Source organism: Neopsephotus bourkii, unplaced genomic scaffold, assembly GCF_033783945.1.
Source record: "Neopsephotus bourkii isolate Nb327-2 ecotype Australia unplaced genomic scaffold, CSIRO-AGI_Nbou_v1 NB_107, whole genome shotgun sequence".
Taxonomy (NCBI): Eukaryota; Metazoa; Chordata; class Aves; order Psittaciformes; family Psittacidae; genus Neopsephotus; species Neopsephotus bourkii.
In genome coordinates this window covers 1,175,134-1,200,746 of record NW_026900624.1, presented here as the reverse complement: position 1 = coordinate 1,200,746, position 25,613 = coordinate 1,175,134, and the positions used below count along the sequence as shown (strand labels likewise).

Sequence of the window (25,613 nt, the reverse complement as noted above, 5' to 3'; positions counted from 1 at the left end):
CTGGACAAACCTTGTGTAAAATGAATATTAATAAAATTCTGCAGACTACTAATGGAAAAAGAATGTGGGAACTCTTGATATGCCCAGGTGATATTTTAGCAAAAAAGGGAGAAAATTAAAAAGTTTTTAAACACTTTTCTTTTTTTTCCTGGCAGCACTTAGATGAAGTGCCCATCTTACACAGATGCCATCTCCCCTTCCAAAAAATGAAAGGTTAACAGGAAAATAACAAAGTACTAATAAGGAAAGAGCTCTGGGTAAAACCTGAGCAATTACCACCACTGAACATGGTGGAAAGTGCAGTCACAGCAACACTGACAAGAAAATAAAAAGTCTAATGTTGGAAATGTCACTAAGTGCCTACAGTGATGAACTTAGCATATAATTTTTTTAATGTATAATGAAAAACAGAGAAGAAAGGCAGAAAAAATCATGCTCTCTGCTTAGGAAAATGGCATCTCTCATATGAAACTCTAGGTCTGACAAACACAGTATTGAGCACAGAAGGCAAAGACAGCAAGGAGGCTGAAAGGTACAAAAATGCAGAAAAGATGAACAAACAAAATGTCACTGTTCAGATCAAGAGAAGTCGGCAAAAGAAGCCAGGGCAGGGTAAGGTGCCTGAAGAGGAAAAAAAAATAATTAAAAAATTAAGAGCATATAGGACTTAAACCCCTCAGTCCTTTATTCTGGATAGCTATTCAGCAGGGGGCAAAGTCCAGCCTGAGTAAGAAATATCTGGAACAGTTACAGACGGATTGGAGCAGAACAACAAGAATGATCCAGAGTTTTGGGAAACTTGACCTAGAGGAAAAAATTGACAGAGCCAGAGTGATTCAAAATCCAGAAGAAAATGCTAAGCAGATAATGCAGCAACATTTTAAAAGTAAGTAATAGTTGTGAATAGCAAGGGAATGAACTGCTCTCCATGTTACTTCTGAATCAGGCAAGAAATAAAGGATTAAATTGCAACAAAGAAGATTTAGGTCAGATATTTAAAAAAAAAAATCAAGCGGAACAATAATGAAACATCAGAGTGATCTGGCAAAGAGGCTTTTTTAAAAGGGTCCTTTTCTAAAAGGATCCTTTTAAAAGGATTCCTTTTGAGGAAAAGGTTGGATAAATATTGACAGTATATAGTTGGCCTGCACTTGGAGCCCTGAAAGGGACTCCTACCCTCTAGAGATCCTCACATCCCCCCCGTCTCCTGTATTATGATTTGCAAGAGAATCAAGTAGTTGTAAACCACTATGATATTAAATCAAACCTCCCTAATCACCTTCAGTCTGCTCTGGAATATGTGATAATACATGATCCAAAAAACAAAGTATTTTATCTTGAGAGACAATGCACTATGAAATATAAGCATGGTATGAACCACCTACTACGAAAAGAAAAATCCAGACAGGGAAATTCAGAGAGCAAATAACAGTGTTGCTTCATTTTTAAAAGCTACAGAATTGGAAGAGTGGTCCTATGCTCAGCACAACAGTGTTGTTAAGACTGAATTAATAATTAGAAATTACACTGGCAAGGTAAATTAAAAGAAACTTCTGAAGAGGGATCAGAACAATAAAAAGCAGGTCTGGGGACTGGAGACATCGTTGGTGTAATTGGCATAAATCCCTGTCAGTCCTACTACAACAGGAACTAGAAGAGAGACTTGGAGGTGTTTGAAAGAGGATAGGAGGTTCAGCCTTGGGGAAAAAGCAGGGTTAAGAAGCAATCTCAAAACCACAGATCAAGTCAGTCCTGGGAGACTTGGAGCAGAAGCAGCAAGACAAACAGACTTCCTTAGTTCTTCCAGTGTGGCTGAGACAGCAGTTCAAGCAGGGAGAGCTCTAAGTGTTAAGTATAAAATAAAAACACTGCTTGGTGATTTTATTCTCTAGTTCTGGTACATAATCTTCTGCTAAAATAAGGCTTGTTTGCACATTAAGCTTTTTTGGTGTTTATACTAACCTTGGGTGAGTATGGAAAGACCAAGGCATAAGATGATCTCAAAGCCTAGAGATGCAATTAACATGGGTCCACAGATCCCATCTAACACCAGTCTAGGATTTCCAGGAATTTGGATGTGGGGCTGTAAGGATCATATGCAGGAGGAGGGGTAACTGAGTGTAGTCTGGGATAAAAGGAGAAGCCTATATCATGCTCCTATGTGGATGTTACTGTAATAATCTCTGTCAAGAAGGCAACAGTGAAGAGATGGTTCCTGACTTCGGATAAATTAAACCCACTCCCACATCCCACCCCCTCTCATTTTGCTTTCACCACACTAATATCAATAAAGAGCTATCTGATAAAAACTAAAGATGATTCAGAAAAAAATGAAGTTTCTAAATTGTAAGTTTCTCTGAACCTATCCAATTTCTTTCAGAGATAATTTTAGGATATTTTGAACAGTATTTGTAGGCAGCACTTACTGTGCTATATGTTATTTTACCTAAAATAAATTTCTGAGATCTTTAGGTTCTATAGGCTTCAAGATAAAAATTAAGTGGTTAAGTACATTAGAAAGATGTCTTCCCTTTGTTAAAGACATACACTTAACTTAGAACAATTTAATTTAGGCACTCAAGAGTAACATGGTGAAACAAATCAGTTCTTTTGGATATTGGTAATAGTTTGCTGAGAGTGCTCTGGGGCTTTAATGCTAAAGTTAGGGAGAATGTCAGCCATTTGAGAGGCATGCATACACTTTCTAGAAAATCCAAATTCTAGGTATTCAAGAAAATCTAAAACATACTATTGTTCCTGCTGCAAATTTTTAAGAATCTGACTGTGATAATGTCTGAACATGGGATAAATAACTGTGAAGTGCAAGTAATCCATTCATTTCCACGTATATCCTGATGAGATCTGAACCCAGTTGTGGTACTGGCACCTTCACTTAAGATCTAATTTTACTTTCCTTTACTCAAAGGAAATAAAACACCCGTGCAATAGACCTGACCGCAAAAGCTGCTGTCAGCTCATTTCTACATTGGGAATCTAGTAAGGAGTTGGGAAATGAGGTTTTCTTTTATGTTACACAGTATCTGATGGAAAATATCCTTGATGCCTCGCAAATAGTCTAAGAAATAAATTAAGAACAGAATCAGCAAATAAAAGCTTTTGATAGCTAGGCATAGTCGGTGCTACATGAATATTTCAGTAATCAGCTGTGATGCCATTTAAGAGAGAAATGCATTTTGTTTCAATACCAAATTGAATAGATTATATGAAAATGGAGCAAATTGAACAAGATTTCTAAAAATTTTTAGGTAAACGTGTGAAAAACTTCAATTTGATTTAAGCTTAAATATTGTCTTCACAAAGTACCATGTTTTGGTATATTACTGGACTATCATGTCTAAACATTTCCTTTTTTTATTTTGTTTTGTTTTTTCTTTTATAAAGCTAAGCATTTCTTATCAACTACCACTGCATTTTAGTATCAGGCACTTAATTTTGAATCTGTTTAAATGAAATGTTTTCACATTTTCAAAACATTTCCCTCTACCCTCAGCTAAAACTGTCTGATGAGGCTCATCTATATTAATGACTATTAATTCTTTGCCTTTCTCCTTCCCTGCCTTCTGATAGTCAACCTCCATAAATACAAAAGATTTATTTCAAGGCTTTAAGGGCTTGTGTTGTATTTCTAAAGAGATTTTACTCTCAGATTTTTATAAGGGAAGTTATACAATGAAAAGGGGTCTTTTCTTACTTGTCTGCCATGATTTAAAGTGGATATGCCTCCACATTTTCATGCTAGCTTCCTCTGACCATTACACTTCTTTTGCTTTCCCAAAACTCCCGTTTTCTCAATCATCCCATATAATTTTTACATTTTTTGTGCCTTTTGGCTGGAACAATGCATTAGTAAGATACATGAATTCTATTTCCTGTCACAACAGAGGCAAAAACCAGGCCAAGATGAAAATGTAAATTGGTATAGCAAGCACTCATCAATTCACAGTCAAAACAGCAAAGAATGGAAGACGAAGATGTCAAATAATGGAAAATCTGCAGAAGCATTAATCTATTCCATAGCTTGAGGGAGTTATAATTGAACTTTACAATTGTCACACAATTCTGCTAGTTTGCTTTACACTTACTTTACACAATTCTGCTTGCTTTACACTCCACCAGATCTACTTATGTAAGTTCATACCTACTAGTTGGGCACAGGACAAACACTTATCTTTAGTAGTTTATAGATCTAGTGTGTTCCATATATCTGACCCAGTTTTCCCTGCTGGACACTGGCAGGCTGCTATATTTGTATCAAAACACATGGATCAGAATTATGGCTTCAAGGCCACTGATCCTGAGAAGTTGCCTGAAGGCTTACTCCCAAGGAGCAGACATCACAGGTGTGATTCAGGACAACTATGTTTAGATGTCTGCAATGGAGAGGAACAGGCACCTTCAGGATACAATTCTTCTGTTCTATTTTCCTCAGAATGAGAGGAATTGCTGCCCAGAAGGGCTTGTTCCTCCCAGGCAGATCTACACTGCAAACAGCTACAATCAATAAGAGCGTTCTTTTCCCTCTTGGGACTCTGAACTACAGCCACCTTACTTTCCCTGGGCTTTTGTTAACCTTCCTCACCACCCATCCCAACCTCTGCAGTAGTATAGACACATTACTTCCTACAACTGCATCTTCATGGGTGGCTCTAATTCGCCGGTTAGCTGTCTGGCACACATCACAGTGACAACAAGTGATCCAGAACATTTTAGAATCAAAGATTCATTAGGATTGGAAAGGACACCCTGTACAGCTCAGAGCTAAAGCTCAAACCTGGGGATTACCATAGCTGCTGCCACCTTACTGACAAGGCCTTGGCTGCTATCTACTTCCCCCACCCCACCTTATTCATTCTACTCACAGAGAACATATAGGAAAATAACAAAGCCTCCCACTAGTGTCCTCTGCACTTTTAACAGGCCTCTTGATTTTGGTCAGTACTTTTTGTATTTTATCACTTGAATTCTTGTCTCTTGTGAATTTCTGAAGCTAATAATAAAATTCATAAATTTGCACAAGACTGTTGACCTGCAATATTTTATTTATTACAACTTCCCTCTGCCTAACTACTGCTTCAGAACATTTGTTTAATCCAATCCAGTCTCAGAAATCCAGTTTCTAGTAGCAATAACACTCCCTGTATAAACACAAGAACTCTAGTCCATAGAACCACAGAACCATAGAATAGTTAGGGCTGGAAAGGGCCTTAAGATCATCTAGTTCCAACCCCCCTGCCATGGGCAGGGACACCTCACACTAAACCATGCCACCCAAGGCTTCATCCAACCTGGCCTTGAACACTGCCAGAGATGGAGCATTCACAACTTCCCTGGGCAACCTATTCCAGTGCCTCACCACCCTAACAGGAAAGAATTTCCTCCTTATATCCAACCTAGACTTCCCCTGTTTAAGTTTTAAACCATTACCACTTGTCCTGTCACTACAGTCCCTAATGAAGAGTCCATCCCCAGCATCCCTATAGGCCCCATTCAGATACTGGAAGGCTGCTATGAGGTCTCCACGCAGCCTTCTCTTCTCCAGGCTGAACAGCCCCCCTTTCTCAGCCTGTCTTCATACAGGAGGTGCTCCAGTCCCCTGATCATCCTCGTGGCCCTCCTCTGGTCTTGTTCCAACAGTTCCATGTCCTTTTTATGTTGAGGACACCAGAACTGCACACAATACTCCAGGTGAGTTCTCACGAGAGCAGAGTAGAGGGGCAGGTATACCTCCTTCAACCTGCTGGTCACGATCCTTTTGATGCAGCCCAAAATGCAGCATTTGTGGAGATGCTGTTTCAAAAGTGAACATTATCTTAATCTAAATTTGATTTCTTATGTGCTAAGTGTAGTCACATAGAAACATGAAAAACTTCTATATAGTTGCTACAGTATAATGTTTTGCCATGGGTATCCTGATCTGGCACTGGTGACAGTTCTGCTGAAACTTTTGATGTCTTTGAGCAACCTGGTCTCGTGGAAGGTGTCCCTACCCATGGCAGGGAGGGTTGGAACCATATGATCTCTAAGGTCCCTTCCAAACCAAACCATTCTGTAATTCTAAAATTAGATGGAAGGGTTGTAACAGATTATGGGAGATAACTTTCCAACCAATTTAATTTTAAACCCTAATGTCTAAATCTAAACTCCTAAATTTTTACACAAGGAAATTATTTAGATATTTTATTACAGACACAGAAAGATATAGGAAAACTATACAGACATACGTGTGTGTATATATGTATATACACAGAGAACTAGATATAGTTCTTATGTGTAGAAGTATGTGACTGTGAAAATCACTGAATATTCTACCGTTATTACTATCCTACAATGGCAGTTTTTCAAAACATGACATTTACAAACTAACCTGAAAAAAGGTCAAATAAACACATTGGAAATGAAGAGGATATGTCTCCAAATCTAGCAGACATAAAAAGTAACATGAATTTAGCATATGGTAAGACAAACTATAGAGTAGTATTTTCCAGATTCATATGTCTCCATTTTGTTCTTCTTCTAACTAATTTTCACTGTAAAGGTCTTCTTATTTATGGAAGGTTTTGAATTTTAAAAAGGTACAAGAGATGACTGTTTAAAAGAGTAGGTACAAAGTTCTTATATCAGTGCTTGACAGTGGAGACTTCAGAAAGGGGAGTCAATCATATATCTTATAAATGGAAAGATCTATCTCAGTCTATTATCAGAAACAATAAGTTGTATCTAAGTGTCCTAGGTTCAACTGTAGCAGTCACTTAACCAGTGGTTTAAGCCACGACACTGAGTAGTTAAGTCCAATACCATGTAGACCAAGAGGAAAGAAAAGTCTCTACACTGTTTTGCCTAAAAGGTACTTTCAGAGATTCTTTTAAAAGTTTTCACACAAGAATACAAAAAGTATTTGTGCACAGAAGAGAGTTTTGTAAACCATGTAAGACTTTAAACAAGGGAATATGACTAATTGGCTGACAGAAGTTTCAGTCAATGTAGCTATCTCAGAAGCATTTTTCCTCAGGCTAGGCTTTATTAAACTTCATTTAAAACATCACTTCATTACCACTCAAACAGCAAGAAACAAATACATAAATATGCAGTGGATAATGCTGCATTTAATTTGAACCCAGAGAGCCATAAACTGAAATGCCTTTTTCAATAAATTTTCAGCACTGAAGTAATTTGACTAGCTCTCTTTGTGAGGTTCTTACCACAATTAAAATACAGTTAATCCAAGGCACACAGTTCCAATGCTACCAAATTAACCTAGGATAAGAAAGAAAGTAATAGGACAACAAGAAGGCCTGGAGACCTTGTGCCAAGAGCTGGTGAGAAGAGGTATTGTCCTTTCCTGATTCATATTTCCATCCTAGGACTACTTCCAGGGAGGCCAGCCCCACACTGCTCTATGCTGCAGGGGAAGATGCAAATATCCCCTAGTCCAAGATGTTTGAAATCATTACTATTTGTTTCAGAAGCATGTTACGGTAAACACAAGACTGTCTTTTCAAAACAAGCTCAACACCAAAATCATCAACATGAAATGAGAATATACAGTGTACCACTAGTAGCTCCATATACTCTGTCTTTCTGTTCTGTACAGACAACTCTAGATTTCTGCTCATTAAACCAGTATCATCAGTGTGTGTTGCAGCAAACCAGTCATGTCACCTTTGGGCAATGAAATGCTCACTGTGAAGTAAGTGATTGTAGCCTTGTGCATTATGTTTGTTCCTGATGTCACTGGCAGGCAAACAACATCTCAAAAATAATTGCAGTTTAAGACCAATTACTGTAAAGGGAAAGGTGACTTTTGTCATATAGGGGACATCTCACACGTAACCTTCATCTTTTTTTTTATCTATTGCCTCTATGTTTTTTTCCATGAGCCTGGTGTCCTTCAAAAGGTTTTTGACATTCTGATTTGTGAAGACTGATGACAGGAAACTCTGACCAAAAAAGCCCTACTAGGAATTCCTGAAAGAAAAAAAGTATCTCAGAGGTTTTTTATCCCTTTTCAGTTATCTATATTTCATGTATTACCTCCATACACCACAAAAAAGCTACACTTTGATCTACATTTTTTAAATGTAGATAATTTTTCCAGCTATAGTTTCTTAGCCTACCAATTTTACAAAGTCTCTATCCATCTAGACTTCCATGTACCTCCTTAAAATTCTCTAAATTGCCACTGTGCTTTACACTGGACATAGTATCTGAAATATGAAACACTTTCCCCCCAAAGACCATGCTGGAAATTCCTCCACTTTTTAGTGGCAACTCATTTTCACACTCTGGAGGAGGATGTTGCTCTGTTTGCACCTGTACATTTTTCTGTAAAACACTACAGAAAAGAGACTACACTTGCAGGCGCATTAGACAATGAACTAACAGTAAGTCTTTTTTTAACTTGCTTTGGCTGAATTTGGATGAAATGAGCAGCCTGATAAATCAAATAGCTGTAAGCACTTTCACTTATGCATATGGTGGGCTTGCATTTCAGTCTGGTTCCCTTTTTGCAAGCATGGTTTATGCCACTTTGATGTCTCTATCCATGATTTGTGGATGCAATCAGACATGGTGCTTAAACATTAAAAAACAAACTGCACCTTCTAATAATGGAATATTATGCTGTTTGTGAAACCACAGCTCCTGCAGGCTGCATAATTTGTCCTGTAAGTTCATTACTTGTAGATATTTACATATTGAATAATAGGATCAGAAAAGTGAGAGACTGCAACAACATGCATGAAAGCTACTGGATATTTTATATTAGTTACAGTAGTGGATTAAACACTGAACACAAATTTGGGTGCCCACCAACGTGGCTCTGTTACTCCCCTCTTCAACTGGACAAGGGAGAGAAAATGATAGGGAAAGGATATTAGCACCGAAGGAAAACCAGCAGCCAGGAAAAGATTCCCCATCTGACCTGCAGCCTGCTCCTGGCCACTAACACAAACTGTCCTGGATAGCTGCAAATAGGCTGAGCAGTCTATTATAAACTATATGCCTGGTTGAATAAGTTAACACCTACCGCAGCAATAAATTACAAACAAGTCAGTGTTCTTTCAATAACTGAATAAACTGAAGTTGTAACTGAAAATAACTGAAAAATGAACTGAGTCAGCTCCAAAGGCACTGAGATTTTATTGTGCACTGCTTCTCAGAGAACCAAATTACATAAGCTAAGTTTATAAAACACCTTTCCTCACTCAGATCTGCAAATGCCACTTGGGGTCTGGAAGTCAACTTAATTCTTTTCTGCCCATGAATCACAATCAGCAATAATGTTTATGTAACAGGAGTCTCATGAACAATTGCAGTGATGACGCACAAACCAGAAAAAAGCAGATTGGTCTCACATAACTGTTTTGGTTCTGCAGTACTGACAACAACAACAGAAAGTAGTAGATGTCATTTTTGCCAGAAGGAAAGGTGATAATATTTGACTATGTTTGGGACCAGTAGTTGCTAATCATAACATCTCTTTCACATCATCCCTTTCTGAGCACAAAAGTTTCAGTCTTTGAAGTTTTTTTCATACTCATTCTTTATTTCTAACTTTTACCTCACTTTGACATGATCATAAGTCTATTTTGGTTTTACACTCAGGGATCAGCCAAGAATCACAGAGAAACTATATTGTGTGCTCTTTCTGTCATCTGTAATTTCTCTCAACATTCATCATTTTAAACCTGACTCCAAGTTGCTGCTAAATAGAATTCTTTTACCAAATATACGTTTCTACCCTCTGAAGTCCTATCCCATTAGTGCAAAGCTACAGCCATATTAAGAGAAACTGCTTTGTAGAACTCTGGCTACTTCACTGTGAACCTATCTACATCTGCTTGCAAATTTGAAAAGTCATGATGTAATAGTATTCTCTAATCATATTGCATCAACTACTGAAAAAGATCTCTAAACATAACTTTCATTCTCAGATTAACATAACTTTCATAGCCAGACTATGCCAGCTAGTAGATACTTGTTCATAGACTCATAGAATCATAGAATAGTTAGGGTTGGAAAGGACCTTAAGATCATCAAGTTCCAAGCACCCTGACATGGGCAGGGACACCTCGCTCTAAACCATATGACCCAAGGCCTCGTCCAACCTGGCCTGGAACACTGCCAGGGACGGAGCATTCACAACTTCCCTGGGCAACCTATTCCAGTGCCTCACCACCCTAACAGGAAAGAATTTCCTCCTTATATCCAACCTAAACTTCCCCTGTTTAAGTTTTAACCCATTACCCGTTGTCCTATCACTACAGTCCCTAATGAAGAGTCCATCCCCAGCATCCCTATATGCCCCCTTCAGATACTGGAAGGCTGCTATGAGGTCTCTACACAGCCTTCTCTTCTCCAGGCTGAGCAATCCCAACTTTCTCAGCCGATCTTCATATGGCAAAAGTTAAACTTATACTGTACTTTTCTTTCCTGCATTTTGGCTTTTCTCCAGAGAATGCATGGCATATTTCTACTGCCTATTGTATACACTGCCTGCTTATCAGCTGCCAGATGTTGCCACAGAAACATCAGCTGCTGCTTGGGGCAGGGAGTGAATGCAATTAGAGATGCCCTGGTGACATCTTGACACTTAAGGTGGCAATGTTTAAATTTTTAATCTGACATACACCACAAAAAACAGTCCTGAAGACTGGACCAGTACACTATGCTAATATCTTCTTTTATCTGGGAGATGCAAAGATCAGTGTGCGGGCAGAAGCCCAAATGGGTTGACTGCCATTATATCTGAAATAATATATCTGAAATAATATCTGAAATTAGTTCCTGAAACAATACTTCACACCCAGTAGTTGTGAGGAGACTTGCTTTTTGAGGCAGTAAGGAATGCTACTGCTTTTAAGTAAGGAATGTTCATTGTTTTTATACTGAAACATTAGCATACATACATATGCAAATATACATATAATAAAGGGCCTGAGTACTACTGTCTCTCAATTTCTACTGTCATGCCAAATGCCTTTTCAAATAAACACCATCAAATCAATTTACGACTTAAAAAGTTTGGATACAATCTTTAAGGAAAATGTATCAAGTACATTTAGTAGGAGAACTACTCTATGAATTTAGTTCAGACATGAGAAGAAAAAACCCCCCAACCAAACAAACAAAACAACCCCTCCTAAAACCCATGGCAAGTTCAAACTAAATGCAGTCCATTCCTAGACAAGATCCTACCAAGCATCAGATTCATTTTGGATACATAGTGTTTACCTAAATCTAAAATGACCTCTCTCTTCGCCTTTACAAATTACAAATCCAAGGATGCTCTATGTTTGTTCATCCAGCATAGATTTCCTTGAAATACTTTACCTCTATCCTGCATTTGCATTGCATTAAAGTCCAGCTTAAATAAGTCATAAGTGAACAAGTTATGTATGTTAGCTGCTCCATGCTGGCTGCCTCAGTGCATGCTCTGTGAGTGTAGCATAATTTAAAGTACCTTGCTGAAAGTTGTCTGTAATACTATATACATGCACAGGCACAACATAGTTACTGCTTTTAGCAACTTAGCTCTACCTGGCCATTTAGGACAGGGATTAAAACACATTAATTGAAGATACAAGAGTAATTTGGGATAAGGGAACTTAGCTCTGTTTTGGCCAAGAGGTTGAATTACAAATCTTCATTCTTGTGAAAAATACTTTTGTCCCAATGTTATTCTGACTCTTCACTCTCCCCTGAAAAGATAGGTTTTCCAGAAAAATTTTGGGCTTCTACAGTCCCAGAGGAATGAACACAATATTTGAAATGACAATTACTATCTGTATTCATTTTTTTCACATGAAAGTGATAAGTTATTTTTTTCTAAGTGTCAGTGTATTGATCTTAGTCTCAGGTTTATCTTGCATTTGGATAAATACGAAACATGACCTCAAAGTGTGGATGGTAATACCCTGTCTCCTGTTAAACCTTTGTCAGTCAACTCTGGAATTTACAAGTTTTGTGTAGTATTTACAGAAGGTATCAGTCCCACAAATCATCAGTGCTATTGGTATTTTATCCATGATAAGAACTTCTTCCATTTGGAGACTGCCCTCTTCATTTTACCCAAGGCATAAATCTGTCTCAAAGATTATTAAAAGATGAAAATGGTGTGGTCATTGAGAATCCCACAGCCAGGATATCATAGTTATATCTCTCACTTTTGTAAAAAAAGGATAAACGAACATAAGAAATTTTATATCTGGATGGATAGAAAATACAGTCTCCTTTCCTGGAATGACATATATTTTCAGTTAACTTACCTAGAGTTTCTGGGAATGTGATCATGTCTTGGACATGATCTGTGTTGGACTGGGACAACACAGTCATGTGACCCAGATCCAATATATACTGAAAAGCATGGAAAAGGGTCAGTGCTGTTCCACTTGATTAGCATTCACTCAGAGCTCTGCTAACCATGCTTTCACTAATTCAATGATCTGTTCCTTGGTCTGAGACTCTTCATTGTTTGCCACTGAATATACAGAGCACCAAACCTGGCAGAACTTCCGTGGCAGAGTGCTGTGGTATAGCTAAAAAATGTGAGCGCGAATTCATTGGGGAATTACCTGCAAAACGTTATCACCTTTTTATAAAATTAGAAACATATACCTTTCTCAGCTACTTGATCTTGACACTGGGCCTGAAGTTATCTCAACATTTATGAACTCATTTCAGATTCACTTTTACATTTCATGCTGTTAAGTGAACACTTTGTGCCCTGCACTCACCACTTCCTGGGTATTTTGATGTGCTACGCTTGTCAGTGAGCCACTGCAGTGCATTTTTCTCTTTCTGCAGTGCTCAGGGCAATATGGGTTTGAAACTACAGTGTGAACAGCTCTGTAAGTTTTCCTCTCTGCCACTGATTTCACGTTAAAAAGACAAGACTAACACAACTGAATGTCAATATATGAACAGCCAGTGGTCAAAGGAGAATGCACCAACAACCACACAAAATTCACAGAAGACAGAAAGTTTCTTTCAATCCAGCAATTACAGCCTTTTGCCTCTGTATAAGTTCCATGACCAAAGCCACAAACAATTATTTTATCTGGGAGCAAGCTTTTCCCAGCAGAAGCAATATATTATACCTGAAGAACTAGAAAACAGACCTTCTGTTGAAATATTCCAGAAATGTAACTGAGAATAATGTGAAGTCTCACCAAAGAAGGAAGTAAAAATAATGAGAACTAATCTAGTAATTAATCAATCCCACTGCTTAGTTTAAATGTAAGAGTTACAGAGCACAGTTGTTACTTTGTAGGGAGGGGGATGGACTGTACCAAGAAAGTAGTTATTTCCTTCAGGATTATAATTCAATTTGGAAACTAATGTGATCATAAAATATAGATGCTAGGGTTTAATTTTAGGTCAGAATCATATGCTAAAAAAGATCGCTACCCTAGATTTAAAAAACATTAGCCTGAGTCATGTAATACAACCTCATTTTGGTCTTTCTGAGTTTAGAAAATGTACAATAACTGATGCTGCCAAGAAGTCACACCAAGGCCAAATGAGATTAATAAGAAATAAAACTGCATGTCAGTAGCATAACAGAAACTGAAATGAATAATCAAATGGGCAGAACATTCATGCAGCCTAAGCAGCAAAGTCCAAATAAATGGGCTTGAAAGCATCAAGAAAACTTCATAGTAAGCACTTGAATCATCAACTTGAAAAAGTTTTCTGTGTAAAATACTGCAATACGTTTCATAATACTTAAAATATAAAGTGATTTCATAGCTTACACTATTGACCTTAGCACAACAAAACTGCAAAAATCACAAAGTAGAAATAGTTTTGAGATCATTGGGCAGGTGTATCAATAGGGAGGGTTAATTTCACATTCGTTTTCTACTGTGCCCAAATTTCAGAGACTTCTTCAGCATCCTCCTGGTGGAGCAGAGCAGGATTCTAGGTTGTGAAGCTGAACAGCCTCAGCAACACTCTCGTGTTCCTGGATGTTGTGTTACAGCTCCTACAGACAGTTGTATGTTTACAGGATTACATGAACAATGGCTGCTATTGAAAATGTCTTATCAACTACAGCAGCACTAAAGACGTTAACTTCAAGGTTATTTGAAGTCATAGTTTATGGTTACTGGTTGATGTAACCAGTGATACGCTCATATTCTTATACCCACAGTACCCATGTTCATTTAAAAACATGTAAACATTTAAATAAAGGAAACCTTTTCATTGCTCTGGAGAGAAAGAACTTTTATTTTTTTCCTCCCATTGCTCTCCATAGAGCCATGCCTTTCAAGTAAGCAGGCAGAATATCTACACATGTGCCAGGAATTCAGTGATAATACACAGCACCAACGTAATTTACCATAGCCTGCAACCTGGACACTCTACCATTTCCATCGGTGGCAGCTTGAAAATGCATACTGGCATGAGCGTAAATTGATCAAGCACAGGTAAAGATATACATTCAGCAGTGTCTATTCTGCACAGAAGTGAGACTTAAGCCATGTATAAGCATACTTTTAAAAGTTTAAGAAAGAACATAGCGTACGCAAAATAATGGTCTCTTAAGCCTTGCTCTTGCTTCTTATCATATCAATAAACTTTTAAACACTTTACATTCACTTTTGCTCTTTTTGTTCAGAAAAGATTCACTGTGTTTTGGGACACTGTGTGGCAAATAACACCAATATAAGTGGTAAGCATGCACTGTCCAATTATTTCAATGTTTAGGATTAAAACAGAAGGAGAGACATTAGGCTCTGTCCAAACTACCAAAATACTACTCAAGTCCCTGTGCCTAAGCTGACAGGAAAAGGAAGGCATGGTCTAGTAAGGCCTCTGGAAAGAGTACCAGGAGTCTCAACAATGATTGGAGCAGGTAACTAAAAGGAATAGGTGCAGAAATGTGGACTGCACTCAGCAGAAATAAAATTTTCGGCTTACTTGTGCAGGAGGTTGAAAAATATGACTGTAATGGCCTATTTTGGCCTTCAATCCATGTGTTGTTTTTCTTTAGGCTATGCTTTCCCACTTCTCTGGCAAAAAATAGCCTATGTTTAGGCATGCTTAAAAGCATTTTTCCACTGCTACAACACAGTAAAGGAGATTCAGAGTAAACAAAACTCATACCATCAGATTCTATGCAGCTTTCAATGTTGAAAATTCTTTCAAGGGAGCTTTCTTACCTCTTTTTCCATTTGTAGTCCTTCTGCTCTGATATTTCTCTCAAATATTTCTCTCTTTTCTGCCTGTGGATTGGATTTTCTATACACCAGGATGTAGTCAATCCGACATTTCCCATCTCTAAAGTATAGTCCATTGGTTTTGTTCTTATCAGGTACTTCCTGAGAAAGTCAAACATTTTGGTAATGTTAATTTGCCTTTGTAATCACTGCACTGCTGTTTGCACATCATTTTTCACTAATACTCAGAGGAAAAGAGAAGGAATCAGAACAAGCTGTTCAAGTTTTTAGGTACTTTACATGCAGTGCCTCTGAAGTCCTCTAACAGGATTACAGACTTCAAAAACAGGTGGTTTTCTTAGGCAGTTACTCGGTCATATAGGCTTGGGATAGGACAGAATAGAGAACACAAGCCAACATTACTCCCTCACCATCCTCCATAAAATTAGAAATAACTTCTCACATATAAGATAAAGAAGAAAATAGTGGTTACTGAAGCATAAATTTTAGATTAAGAGCTTAGTATGGTAGAATGTCTTTGTACAGGAGAAAAGAACAAAAACCGACGAGCATTTACCGTATAGCAAGAAACCCTAAAGCCTGGTGCAGAGATTCTCATCACTTTGTGATGACTCTAGTACCTCTGTCTCACAGGAGATAACAATATAAAGATCCTGTACCTACCTCAATATCCCTTATAAATCTAAGTAAAAAATATCCTTTGCTTAAAGAACAGTTGAGGAAACCCACTGGATTTATTTGAAAATACCTCCTGGTATTTGGTCTAGCAGTATGTAAACACAATAAAGATGTTTTCTTGGCTATTTTCTCAAAGAGTGTGCTGTTCCAATGTTTGCCCTGATAGAAAGAAACCACTTGACTTCACTGTTAATAAGAGGTCAAGCAGGTCCCTCTTCTGCGATCTAAATCAAACTGCAGGTCTTTTTCCAGAAATTCCTGAGATGAAACTCTCTACACATCCTCCTCACAGTTTAACACTACTTCCACAGAATACAAGCCCTGACCAGGGGTTAAGCTTTCACCTTCAGTGAAGTTGGATTTGTGTGGCAGTTTGTAGGTTGGAGTGTTTGGTACAAAAAATGTACACCGTGAATGACATACGGGTACAAGCAGCTTCCTCTCAGAGTAATGTAGCCAGCAGGGATCTTCAGAGGCCTCAAGATCAGTCCAGCTCCAACCTGAAGGGAGGGTTAGGCTAATTTCTCAGTTTTCCTAGAATTTCTTAAACATTCCTACCAGAAATAGCCATGCCTTATAATGTATGATCAAATCTTAGGGGAAAAAAAAAACAACCAAAGGAACATTTTGCTTTTCACAGCTGGGAAAAGCAGGTAATTCTCAAAATACTTTCTCCATAGCAGAACTGTTTCTGAATTTAAATTGCAGAAAGTGAACTTAGTACAAATTATTCTTACAGAACCTCCCCCCACCAATGTTCCCATTGAAAGAGTGTAGAGTAAGCTATCTTCCTGATTCTCAGCAGGCATTTTGACTAAATGGAAAAACCAATGAAAGCATCCCAAATGTCTCATCCCCATGGTACATGGAGTTTACTGAAGGCAGAAAGGGCAATTTTTCTAAGATTTTGTTATTACAGTGCCTGACTTCAGACACAGCTTAGTGCAGACTTGATATAGTAGAAGAGTTCTTTGAACTGCAAAACAAGGCAAGAAAAAAGATTTAAGCCCTAAGGAAATAACAGTAACAAACCATTTATATCTAGGCTGCATATCATGATGACAAATAGTATTATCAAATATAGAAATATTTTTTCATGGAACATTAAGTATGAAAACAGCTCAGGAAGCATAGTTTATTTTTTCTATAAAAAAACAATGTTGAGAAGACATAAAAACTCCCAAAAGGGTATTTAAGGTTATTTAAATAAAGAAAGGGTGCAACAGGAGATTTAGAGGCAGTGGGTCATCTTGGCGGTCCCATTTTCATTTCTAAGCCTCCTGATGAGCCATCCTTCCTGTTTTGTAGGTCTCAGAGCCACTGCATGTATTTTAGCAAATAAAGAGGTGTAATAGGAAAGTATCTGTACAACAAAACAACCTGTGCTGAGGATCTGCTGTCCACACTATATAGTGCTTACATCTCACAATTTATTTGCATGCAGAAGAAATCCAGGTTTAAAATCCAGCACTGCCCTGGAACGCTAACAAAGCATGGGTAGGGGTAACTGGGAGATCCACTTCAAATATACACTCCTGATCTAAACTAAAATGTTAGTACAGACCCATCTACAGACCATACAATAAGGAATCTGCCTTTCTCTGCATGCAACAATGACTCCATTGGAAAAATAGATTTGCTCTTTATCCTTCCTATATTTCATCTTTCTCTAAAGAAAATTGGGTTGCCCTACGCTAACTCATCAGTGCATGTAGAATCATATTAAAGAGCATCTATGAGATTTAGCTGAGTTATTTGACTTGCAGGACTTCTTCCTCTATAAACATGACACCCTGAGACAACTACTTTTTCTTGCACTTGTGAAGCACTCCCAATAACAGTATTGTAATTTTTTGCTCAAAAAAGCAACCCTTATCTGTACCTGGAGGTCCTTTTAATTTTAGGAAGACAGTATGTCAAAAAAAGACTGATAAACTCTACTAGACTAGTAAGGCCTCTGAGAAGGAGCCTTTTCTGTTGTCTTCTCTTATAGCCTGTAAGGCAGCTTGATAGATTGATCTTGGACTTCCAAGAACTCATTATAAAGAGACAGTAAGGGCTGGCCCCGGAGTGTCAGGAAATACCAGCTGCAGGGTTCTTCTCCTACCCTGAGCTTTGCTCACCCTTCTCCAGACACTGCATTTAAATTCCCTGTGTTATGACTTCAAAACTCATTTTTTGAGAACTGATTAAATACATATATATACAAATAAAATCATGTCTGACTGCAGTTTTTGGTGGAAAAGTGGTCTATTCATGTATGACAAAACTCCATTCCTTCAACTGAAAAAGGATGCTGTAAGGAAGTGGAAGAACCAGGAAGACTTCATCTTAGCAAGAAGTTTATTATTATTTCTGGCTATATTTGCAGCTTTATTTGTATTATGTGTATTTGAAGTTGTATAATTGGGAATTCTTTTCCAAGGAATGTAGTTTTCATATTCTCAGACCCACAATTAGGAGCCATCAACACTCAAAGAAACATGACTCATACACACATACACACTAGGAGAGCTTTAGGCTAAAGGGCTTACCCAAATGTTTCACTATGAAAAAACAGAGGATTCATAACACTAGCAGCTATAGAGAATTGACACTAAACTTCTAAACAAAAGTGCAATTAGGAAAATAAAGGAAATGTGAAACTTCACCTGCAGGCCTTTAAGAAAATAATTCAGAAGGGACTCTAATGTTCACTAGTGTAACAACAGATTAAATTCTTTCTTCATTCCTGATTTCAGTACCTTGTTATTATCAGTATGGATGCTCAACGAAGATAGAATCTTTGAATTCTAAGATTGTCATTTCCTGTTTGTGACTACTTGAAATTAGAGTCCCCTGCATACAGTTTCACAGCTGGTAGAGAGGGTTAATATGTTATGAATTTATGCAGAAAAACAGGAACCCAGAACCACCTAGTTTTTAAGCCACAGGTCTAATCAAAGAACAAGTGTATTTTCTATTCTTTTGTTCCTAATATCCTTTTTCCCATTTAGATTGTAATTTTGATGAAACTGCAAATTTATTTTTATTTTTCATGTATCTTCACTGGTTGTTAAATTTTCCTTGACACCATAATATATTTAATTACATTGAACTTCCCAAATAATGAAATTATCTAGGCTGAAAAATCAAGTGCTCACAAGTTAGGAAGCAACAGATTTGTAGTTTCCTCTGAAATCATACATAATCTTTTTCCATATCCATCCTGATCATTGATGACAAGGATTTGGTGAAAAAAAAATTATGTAGCTAGCTTGTATCCTTGTATATACACACAGGAAAACATCTGAAATTGCACAAGCTATTATAAATGCTATAAAGAATGTCACAATTCTTATTTTGCAGCATTAATTTATTCGTTTTCCTGCCATAATCCTCAATCAAAGTTGCAATTTACAAAACACATTGTTAAAACAAACTCTATTGTGCACAGTGTTAATAACACTGCCTCCAAATATCAAGAGAGTTATATGTTTACAGTGAAGACTGTAGGGTTGACTCTTACAACATTAATTTCAAAACTACCTACATTAGCTGGAATGCCAAATATGGGCCATAAAAACCTCATTTAAGAAGAAGTCAGATTTTGTCCCAGTCCCACCATTCTCCCTTGTTTGGATAAAGAACACTTAGTTATTACTCCATAGAAAGAAAAGCAGAATAGATGCATACCTAGAATATAGCTCCTAAATAATTTTTCTTTTAATTTTTACTTTCTTTCTGCTGCCACTCCATTTATTAGAAAATGAAACTTCAGGGAAAGTAATGCAATATTTTAGTGATAATATGACCCTGGATTTAAATTGTAAAGCGTATACCTAATTGTTATATTGACATAGGTTAAAAGTATTTCAATCAATGCACACAAAGGGAAATGTGATTTTCAATTTGCTCAAACTGTCACTGTGTTTGAATGGAACAACAAAAAACATCTTTAGCCAAAGCACAAAGTGAATCTCAGTCTGGCTCTGCATCTGTTAAGGAACTGTTGATAAAGTTCCATGCATAAAGTCTTCATTGCTTTTCTGGTTGAGCATGAACAACTAAAGGTTGAAGTAAACAATATTTCAACTTGTCAGCTAAACAAAGGTGGTAAGAAACCTTAGGTATGTCCTTGTAATTTCTTTTTTTTTTTTTAATTGTTAATTCATTTTAACAAATTCAGCTAGAAATCACATTAAACTATTCTGCTGCAATGTTACCTTCAAAACAAAACCAAACAACATATTCAGAGAGAGAGTTTCACTGGTGTCAGATCCCCCATCCTGACGACATTAAGGGGAATCTACAGGCTCTTACAGCTACTAAACTAAACTGAAAGACTGAAAGGAAGCTTGAAGCTTCAGAGTTCACACTACCACTATACAGTTGTGCTCCCATATTACCCATGCAAACCAAACAACACCTAAACAGTGTATCTTTTCCTTCAGGAATTAAGCAGGGATCAAGTAGTTTGAAATACTTTGGTACTTTGGGGTTTGTTTTTTTTGTAGGCTACAGCATCCTTCAGCTCCCGTTAGGAATTTCAATTTTCTTCTTCCCCTTCCCTCTGCCTCATACATATAAACGACTTACATTACTATATTCCTCAGTTATGGCCATGCAGGTAAAAAAATGAATCTGTTCAACTAGGAAAATATTCCTCATACATTTTCCCTTTCACTTAAAAAAAAACCCAAAGAAGACAGCAAAGAGGTGTAAAAAGGTTTTGCAGTATTTTTTTTTTTTGTCAGGATTGCTAAATTAACAGCACATATATTGCCCTACATCATTCAATTTCTGACCATCTTCCTCTTAAACTTGCAAAGATCATGTATCTTTCACCTGTGCCGTTTTGTTAAAGACCATATGGTACATGATCCCAAAATGTAACACAGGAGTATCATGCCAGATTAACCCATTACACACCAAAAAGGCAAAGAGAACCCTCTGCAAGCTGTACAGGAAGCTGGGGAAGAGCAGTGAGTTAAGGTGAAGATAAACTGTGAGCAAGGTCAAACGTACCTCTAGGTGCCCTGAATTTTGCTGCTTTAATTATCTGTCTAAACATTCTAGGAATACAGTTCTCAATGGGCTGAATTTCTAGCACAAGAAAATTCTCCAACTCTTTCCTCAGCAGTTCTTATTTGAAACTCTCAGCAGTGTTTCACATAAGAACTTGCACCACAAAACCCTCTAGCTCCTGAAAAGCACATAATCTGTAATTACATCATCTAAACCTTGTCTGAACTAGTAAACAAGCAGGGTCAGGGTAGGGGCTTCAGCCATATTTTATGGTTTCCCATGTTTTTTCATTGTTAGTATGGTTCTTGTCAGTTCTGATCTGTGCTGGTCAGCCCTCTGGCCAAAACATCCCCAGGCACAGATTGCAGGTAAAATCAGAGCACCCCAGTGAGTAGCCTGGATAGAGCTGCATGCCTGAGATGGGGAAAAAAAGTCCCTGGTATCTCCACACCCCAAAGAGATAGCCCTAATATCCATGGGCTGTAGAGCACCTGAAGACAAAGTTAAAAGGTATCATGTTCCTTTCTGCACAAAGGACACAAAAAGGAATTTAGGCACAAATTTCCAACATGGGTCTATGATGCTTTGTCTCCTTTAAGGTAAGATTTAAAAGGGATGATGTGCTGAATGATTCCTCTCTGGTATGTTCTCTGAATCACCGTTATGCACCATCAGGTCATTTGTTCTTCACTGGAAGGGAATGTGTCTCATACCTGACACCCAATGCTTCTTATGAGTTTTATGATAAATTAACCTCCTTCCTCCCAAATGATTAACATAGGGAAGACCTTTCATTTATTTTCAGAAGCAGTGAAGCATTAGCCTTGGATGCTTCAAAAAACAAGCAGACAGCAAAGACATGCACAGGCTTTACAATGGGGGCACATGAAATCAATAAAACCTCCTTTTAACTTGAGATGTTTTGTATTTCAGCATTATAATCTTAGCATGGAAAACCAGCAACCATGGGAAAGGTGACACACAAGCTGACTTGCAATAAATGAGTATTCATTTTAATTTAATACAATTAAAAAAAAATCTAATTAAAAAAATCAAATGTTCTTTTCTGTAATGGACATGAATAATTATTACATTAATAATTCTTACCTCTCCCACAACTTCCAACCTGCTGGCATCATCAGAGGTACTGGTCAAGTTACCATGGTGAAGCAGAGAGTCATCATCTTTGGAAGGGCTGTTCACACCTTCTAACTCATCAAAAAAAATGTTGACATCCTTAGCTACTAAAAACAAACAAACAAAAAAACCCCACATTCAAATCACCATTGAACCAAATAAAGACAGCCGTTTTAACACCATCCACAATCACACTTTTTAGTTCTGGTGTAAGTATATACTGTGTAAGTTTAAAATCTGATGCACATTGGCAGACTTTTTTTCACCAGTGAGACACTTTAAGATCTAGGACACCACATCACCTTTCTGATGATAAATAAGCAATCTTCTTGATACATTAGTATCTCCTCAGCATCTCTCGAGCTAAGAGGCTTAAGCAATTACCTTCTGGATTAGTATGGTCTCTGAAAATTTCTTATTTTATTAAGAAACATATTTTTTAACCTAGTACACAAAGTATCAAGTTAGAAGTCATACTGACCTGTGGGGCAGCCAGAGGCAGATGTCTAATAAATACTGTTACTTGAAACACATTAAGTAAATAAAACTGGGCAGAAGTTTGTCTTTGCAAGGTTTGGCATGTTTTGATGCCTATCAATCTGGCACATTCAGATCTACCTCTGCACAGCCCCAGGTCATGCATCAAACCACTACAAGGAAGACGTGGAAGCACTGGACCACCTCTAGAGATGGGCAACAGAGCTGGTGAAGGGCCTGGTGCACAATTCTGATGAGGAACAGCTGTGGGAACTGGGGTTGTTTTGTTTGGAGAAGAGAAGGCTCGGGGGGGACCTTACTGCTCTCTACAACTGCCTGAAAGGAGGATGCAGAGAGGTAAGACTGGTCTCTTCTCTTAAGTAACAAGTGACAGGACAAGAGGAAGTATCCTCAAGCTGTGCCAGGGGAGGTTTAGACCGGATATTAGGAACAATTTCTTCACCAAAAGGATTATCAAGCATTGGAATAGGCTGCCCAGGGAACTGGTGGAGTCACTGTCCCTGGAGGCATTTAAAAGACATGTAGATGTGGCACTTAGGGACGTGGTCTAGTGTCCCACTGCCTGAGCATTCCCTCTGGCTCAGGCTGTGGGACAGACTGAGACTGCCAGGCCCTGCTTTGCTACCCTCATGGGGAACCCCAGGCCACAGTGGTGCCCTGAAGGAAGATACCTGATTTAGTAAATGAGTTGAATTTCCTCCACTTTCATGAAATGCCAGGTCATGTGATAATTTTACTCTAATTAAAACCAAAAATAATAAAAGGAATGAGTTAAAGGCTTGCACTGTACTCCAGATCAGAGCAGCGTTAGCTTTAGGATGATATTTCTTGCTCTGCTGAGCAAGGAGGCAATGAGAAGCTGTGGGCAGCACTGCTGTGCAAGTCTACAGTCCCACATAAGGGCCATTGATCTGCCGACCAAACGGCTGTTGGATGAGAGACACAGGGTGTGCAGGCTGCAGGCAGCAAGGTCCACCTTTGCACCCCATACACTGCTGCACATCTGGTGCAAAAGGGTAATGAAGAGATGCGTGTGAGGAGAAGAAAGATGTGTTGGCTGAGGATCAGGCTTCAGCTGTGGATGGACTTCATCTCTCCAACATCATATTTAATTAGCAAAATCCAGAATTATAACCGTAGAGTTGTAACCGTTTGAAGGGACCCCCAAAAGCCAGCTACTGAGCCTCTTCCCCTGAGCAGAGTAGGATCAAATAACTATTACTTTTGACAAAAATGTGTGTAACATACTACTCCTCACACATTTTCGCAAACTCAAGTGACTTTTGGAATCATTCTTCTTTTGTGCAATAACCTTCTTATCCTTTTGCAGCCTCCTTAACTTAGTGACAGGCAGTTGTAATTCCTGTGGACAAGAATTTACATTAACAGGGAACAGACAAAAATCTCTAATTGCTTGTGGCAGCTTAGTTCCATTTCTACCTAATGGTTGCAGGTACAAAAATTCATCCCCCTGCTGTGGAGAGACCAAATAGATGCCAGAAATTAACAGCCATTAGCTGTTGCCAACCATCATGAGTATTTTGTGACCTCCTTTTCACCTTTCCCTTCTTCAGGGGCTATAGCTAAGTTTAAGAAACCTTTTTAAAAGATCTCTGATGCTACTGGCTCCACAGTCTCTGCAGGTGGCCTATTTTTCAATATAAGAAGCAGGAGAGTTTTCTTTGTAATATTTGTCCTGAATATATACCTATGCTGCAATTTAAATGTATTATTCTTTTCCTGTCAATCATAAACACAAGGAAGAGCTTGCTCCCTTTTTGTACATCTTCTACGGTTTCTTAAATGTGTTATTACAGCTGTAGTTAGATAAAAAAAGAAAACCCTATCAAGATATTCAAGAACCTTGCTTCTTCATTTTTATGCATAAAATAAGGACAAGGTTAACGACATAAACTGTGGTTTTGGTTGCAATACTTTTGCTTAGAAAGCTACTAAAAATTTCAGAAGCAACAGAAAAGTCTTCACGAAAAATTAATCTGCTAAGCAAATGAGCTTACCTAAGCAACATAATTTTTAATGGATATTCTGAGTTTTAATACTTGTAACAGTATTTTTTTCATGTAGACAGCATAACAACAAGGAATACTGCACCAAATTAACTGGTTTTGGGATAACATAGTACTCCTTGTGTTTAGTAACTATCATTCTTTGTACCTCAGTATTAGTATTGCACAATATTTAATCCCTACTTAACACTTCATATCATAATTCATCAGTTTTAGACAGCACCCTCTGTTCTGCAGGATCCCAACCAGCTTTTATAGAGTTATTGGGAGTAATAGGTTCACCCACTTCATTCTCTTTTAAATTGTGTGTAACATCATAGTCTGTGAACAGATCAGAGGTCTAAAATGCCATTTTTTTTTTTTTTTCCAGTTATCAATTTACTCTTGCCATTTTAAAGCTGTTTCTACTAGCAGTCCATTTCTTTTACTTATCTGTAAGGGTGGTGAGGCACTGGAATGGGTTGCCCAGGGAAGCTGTGAATGCTCCACCCCTGGAGGTGTTCAAGGCCAGGTTGGACAGAGCCTTGGGTGGCATGGTTTAGTGTGAGGTGTCCCTGACCATGGCAGGAGGGTTGGAACCTCATGATCTTAAAGTCCTTTCCAACCCTAACTATTCTATGATTCTATGATTCTTTGATCTTACTTTTGTGAAAAGTGCTGGAATACCATTACAGACAAACATCCAGGATGGAGTTTTTAACTTTAAAACTAGCAGAATGCCTCCGTGAGAGCAATGCATGATCCTGTATATGATCAACACCTCAATATAGTCTGAAAATAACTGTGGAAAATACAAAACTAATTAAATTGTGAAGCTTTCTGAGGATTATGTATGATATATATCTAGTACAGAGGCAATGAAAGATGTAAAAATGAAAGTTTTGCCTGCAGGGAATTAGGATTAGCTTTTACCTGCCATTAAGACTGGCTTGGCAATTAAGATGAGGCCTTTGAAGTATTAGAATTGCTGCTTCCTGAAATGCCAGTAATGCTTTAGGTTGCAAAATATGGTTAAGTCAGTGTTTTGCAGTACACAATTTGGTGTGCAAGGGAGTGAATGTGT

General features: G+C 37.9%; 1 protein-coding gene across 4 annotated transcripts in view; it reads right to left on the bottom strand.

Moving 5' to 3' along the window:
- Nucleotides 1-25,613, bottom strand: part of LOC133214447 (anoctamin-4) — a 187,759-nt gene that overhangs the window by 80,685 nt on the left and 81,461 nt on the right. For all 4 annotated transcript variants that reach the window (XM_061357348.1, XM_061357357.1, XM_061357373.1 and 1 more), the window contains 2 exons: nucleotides 21,996-22,132; nucleotides 15,186-15,344 (listed from right to left, as the gene is read on the bottom strand). In XM_061357348.1, the coding sequence (XP_061213332.1) occupies nucleotides 15,186-15,344; nucleotides 21,996-22,132 (296 nt within the window). The remainder of the gene's footprint in view (nucleotides 1-15,185; nucleotides 15,345-21,995; nucleotides 22,133-25,613) is intronic.